The sequence below is a fragment of the Centruroides sculpturatus genome, unplaced genomic scaffold, assembly GCF_000671375.1.
Source record: "Centruroides sculpturatus isolate CEXI.00-Female unplaced genomic scaffold, Cexi_2.0 scaffold1644, whole genome shotgun sequence".
NCBI classification, from domain to species: domain Eukaryota; kingdom Metazoa; phylum Arthropoda; class Arachnida; order Scorpiones; family Buthidae; genus Centruroides; species Centruroides sculpturatus.
The window spans coordinates 142934-153118 of record NW_019385784.1 but is presented as its reverse complement, the minus strand read 5'-3'; the positions used below and the strand labels follow the sequence as shown (position 1 = coordinate 153118).

Below are 10185 nucleotides of genomic sequence, written 5' to 3'. Positions count from 1 at the left end.
ATGGTCAAATTTTATTATGTATATAAATGGTTGAGTTGTTATTATAATACAGAATTTTAACTATTAGTTTTAGTAAGTTCTGTAATCTATAGTTAATATTAGAATAACAAATATTTTGAAAGTTCTTAATAAGTATTATTAAGAGCTAAAATAGTTAGGGATTATATTATATGATTATTATTTATTTCAGTTATGCATAGTTATTTTTGTTTATTGTAGACTCATCTTAATATTGAGATTTTGATTATGTTCAGAATTTTTAAGTAAAAATATTTTTTTTAATTATGCAAATCTTTTGAATATAATGATTTTATAAAGTTTAAGAGATTACTATTTAGTCATAAATTATTTCTGTTTTAAATCATAAATAAATCATAATGTTTTAGAAATATATTTGTAGTTACGTATAAAACAATTCATATTATTAACAAGGGAAGGTAACATGGTCATCAGTTTTCAATGATATTGTTTGGGTGGATAAACATTTTTTTTATTGAACAAAGAGAGAAAGCATACTTCTCAAACATTTTCAAGAAAACTAAAGTTAAAAAATCCTAAGCAACTTATGAGTATGCTTTGCAAAATTTTTCAATGATGATTTCATTGCTTTGCAGCAGCCTGAATGGTAATTGTGAAATTACCAGTTCATTTCTCTGTGAGTATAGTTTTTTCTTAAATCAATGCAATTTTTACATTTAAAAAATTTAAATGACTGGCTTTAAACATTTTGATTTTTTATTTTCCATTAAAAATGTGCATTTTCTATTCCTTGAAAATTTATTTTTGGAACTGTTTAAAGTAAATTTAAAGTTTGTTTTTAAAACTAGAATGATTAATTATTTTAGTTAATTTTTACTATTCTTACTTCATTACTTTAATTTATTTTACTATCTGCTTGTTTTATTCATTATGAAAAGGCAAAATACTTATGATGGTAAACAATAAGAAAGCAGAGAAGTGACATTGAAAGATGATTATTTATTGTCACACACAATAATTCAATTTGATATTAGAAGTTATTTATAACTAATAATTTTTTGAGTTTATTTAATTCCTTAAAATTCAAGTTGTTTATAATAATCTTACATTTCCAATTCTGAAAATGAATTTTTAAAGAGAAGATGCACAATTTTAATAGAAAATAAATAGACATAATGTATAAACCCATGTAATTTACAATTATTTTAACATAAAAATTGCATTGATTTGAAAAGGAATATTCACAGAGATGCAAACTAGCATCTAGCAATTAGCAGTCAGGTATAATGCTGTTGAGCAATCAAGTCTTCACTGAAAGATTCCGCAGAGCATACTTATAATTCACTTGGAAGTTAAAAGAAAAATCAGTTAAGTTTTCTTTTAAACATTTGATATACACACTTTCTTTTTTTGTTCAATAAAGGTTCATACCAAGGCTTATTTATACAAACAATATTGTTGAAACCTGTGATGACTTCCTCTTGTATGATAAATAATTTAACATCTAATTTGAATAATNTATATATATATATATATATATATACAAAGTTTCTTATATATTAAAACATTAAAAAAACATTAATCTTTTTATTCATTCGTAAAATGTTCTTAAGTGTATAAATATGTAACCAATTTAAAAATAAAACGAAACATACAAAATTATACTCAATTCAGTTGTTCTTTTTCATAAGTGGAAAAGCTAAATGCATGCAGAACACAGTCGTCAGTATGTTCTACGATTATTTCAATTGGATGAAGTGTTTTAACAATGCGCGTCTATGATGAACTAAAGTTTGTTATTCTTCAAACTTTAACAATTTCGTCCCTTTGACAGCTTTGGCGCCGCCAATAATTAATACCACCGTCATTACATGATTCGCGTTACAATGCTTTATGATACTCCTGTCGAGAACGTTCGAGAGAAACATATGAGCCAGCCTTTTAGTGTTCCTGGAATCCCACTCTGCCTACCATATTTTGATTGATTCTATCTTCAGCTGGTTTTCGATTCAAAATGGTGGTATCGCGGTATAAGCATAACTTGCGGTCTTACTGCGCCCTATATTTACTAAGAAATCAGTTTCGTTATTCCAGATATTGTTGGAATGTCTTTTTACCGAGTAAAATTAAATACAGAGGAGAGCTTGATTCTTTAATCATATTTAAACAGACTCATTCATAATGAGGAGTTTTAGATTTTTCCCGTTATGTTCCTAAATCGGTGAAGTGCGACTCGACTGTCTGAAATTAAGGCTTAACCAAGAGAACAAAATTAGTACAGAACTCGGTAATTACGTTCGAACATATCTAACTTAGATCGTGAGTAGTATGCGTTTGATACAAACTGGGGTACAAAAATTAATTAGTATATAAAAAAATATATATAACACAATTTAAAAAAAAAAAATTTTTTATAAAAATTTTTTTGAATTAATAAAAATTTTTATCGAATTATATCCAAATAAAGACTTATACGGTGTAAATTATATTTAATTTGTATAAGAATTTAATAAACGATAACACAACTGTTAAAACTTTAACTGAGTTTTTTTAAAAAAACGATTTGCTCTTAAAGAAAACATATGATTGGCTGTTAGTTTTTAACGAAGATGTGATTGGTTAGTATTTTATATAAGTTACTTTTTTAAAGAGAATTAGTTTTATATTTAAGCTGCAATTATGGGGATGTACGGTTTTCTGGTTACTTACGGAGACTATAAAATATACTCATCTTCTTCAATTCTGTACCGTACTTTGGATGCTTGCGTTTCTGCAGTAAAAAATTTCTCGTTCAATGTTCCTGATAATTTTCCATTTATCCTCCGCTATTTCAAAGTCAAAGATATTTGGAAAGGAGAAGGAAAATACAGTTTTATAATTGTTGGCGAGGATGGAGGAATTAACAAAGTATGTAATGGATTATACGGTTCATTCGAACGGTGTGCGGAAGATATGAGAGAAATATGTTTCGAAAATGATAAGAAAACTTTAGTAGTGTTTAAAGAGATAAGTCCAGGAATGAAATATTATAAATTTTCTAAATTTTTTAAAGGGTGACAAAGTTGATTAATATGTATTTCAAACATCCTAGTACTTGTGTAATTGCCGGTCCTTCCCAATCTGGAAAAACCACATTGGTTAGGAAAATGATTCAAAACAAAATTTATGAAAATCCTCCGAAGAAGATTTTATGGTGTTACTCCGTATATTTACCGTTTTTTCAAGAAGAAAAGGATATTACATTTATGTACGGCTTACCCGAATCTGTTCAAGGATGGGATTTGATAATAATCGATGATCTGATGCACGAACTGTCTCCAAAAACAGCATTTTTGTTTACGACAGAATCTCATCACTGTAATGTAAGTGTGATTTTAATAATGCAAAATTTGTTTCCAAAAAATAAGATTATGAGAGATATAAGTTTAAATACACATTATTTGATTTTATTTAAAAATAATCGTGATGAGAGTCAGGTGAATTGTTTAGGTCGCCAAGCTTTTGCGGGAAAATTTAATTTTTTCATGGATGCATATAAAAAAGCGACAGAAAAGGATTTTGGTTATTTGTTATTAGATTTTCATCCTAAAACAGATAAGAAATTTTCTGTGAGAGATTCTTGTTTTCCCGACGAACGAAGTATTTTTTGGATTTACTTACCGATAACATGAAAAACGTAAAGAAAAATTATCATATGCTAGCGCTTTTAGCGAAGACTACTCCTTCACAAATAAAAGCCATATTAAAAGAAGCCACTCCCAATCAAGTGAAAGTATTGTGTGAAATTTGTGATAATTTACGGAGAGGAAATATACCCACTGATGTTCGTAAATTACGAAAATATAAAAAAATTATCAGTAAATTAAGCGAAAAACGTGTTCCTATAAATACCAAAAAAAAAAAAAATTTGGTTAATCAATCTGGTTGATTCCTTCCTCTTCTACTGGCGCCGTTATTGTCTATGGCAGGAGGGTTAATCGGTAAAGTAATAGGAAAAAGAATGTAATGGCGAAGCAGATGGCCTTAGTTCCTCCCGAATTAGTAATGAGTTATCAGAAGCCTGAAATAAGAATTGGTTCTAATATCGAAGAATTACTTGAAAGTACAAATTTACCTGATGACGATAAAGCCAAGATATTAAGTCGATTGATTTCGAGATATCAGAGAACAGTTCATGCTCCTAAAGAACCTGTCAGAGTATCAGTCGTATCTAACCAAAATGAAGAAACAGAATCTCAACCGAAAGAAAAAACTGATAATGATGATGATGACGGATTTATGAAACAAATAATTTTATCGGTACCTGAATTATATCAAAAATATATATTTCATTTAATCGCTAAGTTGGATTGAAGTCATTACAAATGGAATTCTAAAGGTGAATTAACAATCGATGGAAAACCTGTTATCGAGAGTCATATAGTAGACTTAGTTTCGTATGTAATGAGAAATATGAAAACTGCATTATGTTCAGTTGGTTTCAAAGACTTTTTTGATGGCTTAAAGAAAATAAATATTCCTAAAGAGTGGATCGGAAACAAAAGTTTGGCGATATCAGTCGAAACTTCCGAAGAAATTTTTTCTAATCAGTTGAAAAAATCTAAGAAAAAGAGGAAGAAAAATCTCCAATGAAAAAATTTTTGAAATCGATATACTATAATCCTAAATTTACAGCGTCTTTCGGTGGCATGAGTAAATTAGTTAAAGAATCAAATTTGCCGAGATCTGTTGTTAAAAAATGGCTGTGTTCTCAAGTAACTTATACGCTTCATAAACTTGTAAGAATTAAATGTTCGCGACGAAAAACTATAAGTTTTTATCCTAACGATTTATGGCAAGCTGATTTAGATGTATTAAAACAATTTTCTAGATTTAATAATGGAATAAAGTATTCACTAANAAATGAAAAACGTAAAGAAAAATTATCATATGCTAGCGCTTTTAGCAAAGACTACTCCTTCACAAAGGAAAGCCATATTAAAAAAAGCTACTCCCAATCAAGTTAAAGTGTTGTGTGAAATTTGTGATAATTTGCTGAGAGGAAATATACCCACTGTTCGTAAATTACGAAAATATAAAAAAAATTATCAGGAAATTAAGCGAAAAACGTGTTCCTATAAATACCAAAAAAGAAATTTTGGTTAATTAATCTGGTTGATTCCTTCCTCTTCTACTGGCGCCGTTATTGTCTATGGCAGGAGGGTTAATCGATAAAGTAATAGGAAAAAGAATGTAATGGCGAAGCAGATGGCCTTAGTTCCTCCCGAATTAGTAATGAGTTATCAGAAGCCTGAAATAAGAATTGGTTTTAATATCGAAGAATTACTCGAAAGTACAAATTTACCTGATGACGATAAAGTCAAGTTATTAAGTCAATTGATTTCGAGATATCAGAGAACAGTTCACGCTCCTAAAGAACCGGTCAGAGTATCAGTCGTATCTAACCAAAATAAAGAAACAGAATCTGAACCGAAAGAAAAAAACTGATAATGATGATGATGACAAATTTATGAAACAAATAATTTTATCGGAACCTGAATTATATCAAAAATATATACCTCATTTAATCGCTAAGTTTGGATCGAAGTCATTACGGATGGAATTCTAAAGGTGAATTAACAATCGATGGAAAACCTGTTATCGGGAGTCATATAGTAGACTTAGTTTCGTATGTAATGAAAAATAGGAAAACTGCATTATGTCCAGTTGGTTTCAAAGGCTTTTTTGATGGCTTAAAGAAAATAAATATTCTTAAAGAGTGGATCGGAAACAAAAGTTTGGCGACATCAGTCGAAACTCCCGAAGAAATTTTCTCTAATCAGTCGAAAAAATCTAAGAGGAAGAGGAAGAAAAATCTTGAATGGAAAAACTTTTGAAATCGATATACTATAATCCTAAATCTCCAGCGTCTTTCGGTGGCGTGAGTAAATTAGTTAAAGAATCAAATTTGCCGCGATCTGTTGTTAAAAAATGGCTGTCTTCTCAAGTAACTTATACGCTTCATAAACTTGTAGGAATTAAATATTCGGGACGAAAAACTATAAGTTTTTATCCTAACGATTTATGGCAAGCTGATTTAGTTGTATTAAAACAATTTTCTAGATTTAATAATGGAATAAAGTATTTACTAACTGTAATCGATGTATTTACTAAGTATTGTTATGTTGTACCGATAAAAGATAAAAAACCCCAATCGGTTTTTAAAGCTTTTCAAATGATTTTTAAAAAAAGAAACATTCCGAAAAATTTACAAACTGATAAGGGGAAAGAATTTTATAATAAATTAGTAAAAAATCTTTTTAAAAAATTTAAAATTAATCATTATTCGACTCATTCAGATACAAAAGCTGCTGTTGTTGAAAGATTAAATAAAACTTTGCGAAATAAAATATATAGATTATTTACTTATCGTAATTCTTATAAATATATCGATAAATTATCGGATATTGTGAAAAGTTATAATAATAGTTTTCATAGAAGTATCGGTATGTCGCCGTCGGAAGTTACACCTTTGCATCACAGCTCTATTTTCGAAAAGTTGTACGGTATAAAAGGACAGAACACGTTTAAATTTAATATTGGCGACCTCGTTCGAATTTCGAAAATACGTAAAACATTTAGTCGAGGATACCTACCGGGTTGGACGGAAGAAATATTTATTATTTACGATCGTTTTTCGTCTCATCCTCCGACGTATATATTGAAAGATTTAAATAACGAGATTTTGGAAGGAAGATTTTATACAGAAGAATTACAGAAGGTAACAAAATGATGCAGTCGGACTTTTTCGTCACTCTGATAAGCAACGCCAGCATGGAGTTATTTCCCGAAAATAAGCAGTCTCATTTCACCGTGAAAATGAGTCCACCTATCGATTTACGCGGGAAATGGGTAGTAGGTCTGAGCGAGGTTATTATTCCTAGAAATTGGTTCAACATATCAAATCATAATAACGATTATACTATTACTAGACATAAAATTAGAAGAGAAAAAATAACTGATGTAACATGTGAGATTCCATTAACTACAGGCGATGAAAATGAAGAAGGGACGCTTTTCCATTGGATAAACGAGAATATAGTTTCGTTAACAGGATCTAAGTTGGCAGAATTTGTTTTAGACGAGGATTATAAAAACGTAAAACTAAATTTGGAAGAGGGATTCGAGTTGCATATTTCGAAAGAAAAGGCTCATAAACTACTTTATTTTTTAAATTTACCGACGAAAGATATAGTATTTAAACAACGGAGTTCGAGTTTAATATTGCGAGATGCGAGTGAGGAATATCTATCAAATCCTAGATTTTATAAAGATCAATTTATAACTTTAATAGAAAGAGATAAAAAACTTGTCGAGGAAATCGATGTAGAGGAAAAAATTTTTATTCCAATCGGGTTATATTCCTCTGTTGAAAAATTTCTTGGAATTTTTAAATATATTAAATTAGCATTACTACCTAATAACAAAATCGTTTTAAAAGTTCATAAAAATATAACAATTGAATTCGGAAACGAATTAAAAGATTTGTTAGGATTTAAAAAAAGCAAATTTTCCGAAGGCGAATATGTGAGCGACTATCCCATCGAATTATCTGCCGGAATTTCAGAAATTTTTATTTATTCGAATATCGTTGCTTCTCATCGTGTTGGGGATATAACCGCTCCACTTTTAAGGGTTATACCTGTAATGGGGGAAAAGTCAGATCAAATAGTTAGGGTCTACCAATCACCTCTATACCTTCCTTTACGACGTAATTATATAGATACAATTGAAATCGAGCTGAGAACTGCTAGTGGAAAAGAAATCGTCTTTTTTGGAGGAAAGACATTATTAGTTTTATCTTTTAAACAGATATAAATATTGGTATATTTTATATATTAACGTTAGTTCGTCTTTGTGAAGTAGAAAATGAAGCGCGATCCCAGAGATTGTATAGATTATTACTGCAATCAAGCAGGAGGAACGGTACTGACACATGAGTTTCCATTATTTGCATGACTATTCGGAAGAGGGACTTATTTTGCTGGATTGCAAATACAGAGAGGATACGAATTTTTCGGGGATTTATTTCATAAATCTATTCCTATTCTTAGTAAATTTGGAAAGTATCTAGGGGGTATCTAGTGGGTAAAGCTTTAAAATTTGCATCGAATGTTGGATCAGATGTAATTGGAGGTAAGTCGTTTAAAAAATCTACAAAAATTCGTTTTAAAGATGTACGATCTGAAATTAAGGAAGAGGTGCTTAACAAAGTACAGACTGGATCGGGTATAAAAAAAATGACGAAAAAGATTAACTCAGTAGGAAAAGAAGAAGAAGCGAAAACTTAACGATATTTTCGGTAATTAAGAAACGATGAATGTCCATTCGTGTAGCTGCACCAAATCTGATTTAAATTTGTTTACAAATGTTGGAATCCAACTGGCTATTGACAATACGTATGAAGTCACCGCGCATCCCATCGCTGCAATTAATGACAGTAGATCACCTATAGGGTTTCTTATATCAGGATCGGGTGAGCATTATATGGATCTACATTCGATTTATCTATGTGTTCAAGCGAAAATCGTAAAGAAAGATGGATCAAACCTTGGCTCGGAAGAGAAAGTTACTCCTGTTAATTATTTTTTAAATAGTTTGTTATTTCAGTGTACTGTGTTTTTAAATGACAAACCGGTAATTACGCAGGTTAATTATTTGTATCCAGCTATATTAAATGCCTTGCTATTTAATTCGAAAGAAGTGCAAGAAACTTTTTTAACGAGCGCGTTATTTTTTAAAGATACTGCCGGACAAATGGATTCAATAAATCCGTTAGATGAAAATAATACTAACTACGGATTAGTTAAAAGATTTAACATCAGCAAAGAAAGTAGAATAAGAGATTTAATGGGACGTCTTCATATTGATTTAGCGAATCAGCCTAAGCTTCTAACGAACAATGTAGACCTANGGTTAATTACCCGTATCGAGCTATATTAGATGCCTTGCTATTTAATTCGAAAGAAGTGCAAGAAACTTTTTTAACGAGCGCGTTATTTTTTAAAGATACTGCCGGACAAATGGATTCAATAAATTTGTTAGATGAAAATAATACTAACTACGGATTAGTTAAAAGATTTAACATCAGCAAAGGAAGTAGAATAATAGATTTAATGGGACGTCTTCATATTGATTTAGCGAACCAGCCTAAGCTTCTAACGAACAATGTAGACCTGAGAATTAAATTGGAAAGATCTAAAGAAAATTTTGCACTAATGGCGAATAACAACGACTATAAAATTATTATTAAAAACGCCTCACTGAAAATTAATAAAGTAGATGTTAGTTTGTCAATACAGATAGGAATTGAAAAAGCATTACAGACTGGTTTAATTAAATTACCGTTCCGTCAACAGATGTGAAAGTCTTTACGTTAACTAGCGAAATTCAATCTACAAGTATATCAAACGTTGTTATCGGCCAACTACCTTATAGAATAACTCTCAGATTAGTTTCTAATTCTGCATTTAATGAAAATGTGAAGCGTAATCTTAATAATTTTAAAAATTATGATTTAAATTATGATTTAAATCATTTGATTGTCTTTTTATCAAAAGACAATCAAATGATTCCTTCTAAACCCTATACTCCTGATTATACCAATAACATTTATGCAAGAAATTTTATCTCGTTATTCGAAGATATCGGATGTATTCATTATCACAAATCTATAAATATATTGTATGACGAGTATCGAGACGGTTATACTTTATATTGTTTTGATCTTACCCCTGATAAATCAGGCTCTGAGTCTCACGTTAGCGTTAACGAGCTTGGAAATATTTCTGTGGAATTAAAGTTTTCGAAGGCGATACCAGAAACCATAAACGTTATTTGTTTGCTAGAATATAATAATACCTTAGAAATCGATAATTCACGAACCGTATTCGTCGATTATTAATGAATACTGTGGCATTGTGGAGATTAGCAGCGAGCGATCCGAAAATAAAAAGAAATTTTGGAGGGAGTTTTTGCATCTGACGATCTACCGTTTCGAGTTGGTAATAAACAATTTTTTATAATTAATTTGGATGAAAAAAATAAGCCTGGAAGTCATTGGGTATCAGTATTTTTTATGAAAAGATAAAAATTCTTGCGTTTATTACGATAGTTATGGATTAAAACCAAGAAAAGCAAGTATCATGAGATTTATAAAACGAAATT

General features: G+C 30.0%; 1 protein-coding gene across 1 annotated transcript; it reads left to right on the top strand.

Moving 5' to 3' along the window:
* Positions 1-6747: 6747 nt before the first annotated feature.
* On the top strand, positions 6748-9922 carry LOC111642112. The gene is made up of 5 exons (XM_023388393.1): positions 6748-7116; positions 8668-8944; positions 9028-9117; positions 9378-9506; positions 9579-9922. Exons 1-5 carry the CDS (start codon positions 6748-6750, stop codon positions 9920-9922), a joined length of 1209 nt encoding a protein of 402 aa, XP_023244161.1.
* The last annotated feature ends 263 nt before the right edge of the window (positions 9923-10185 follow it).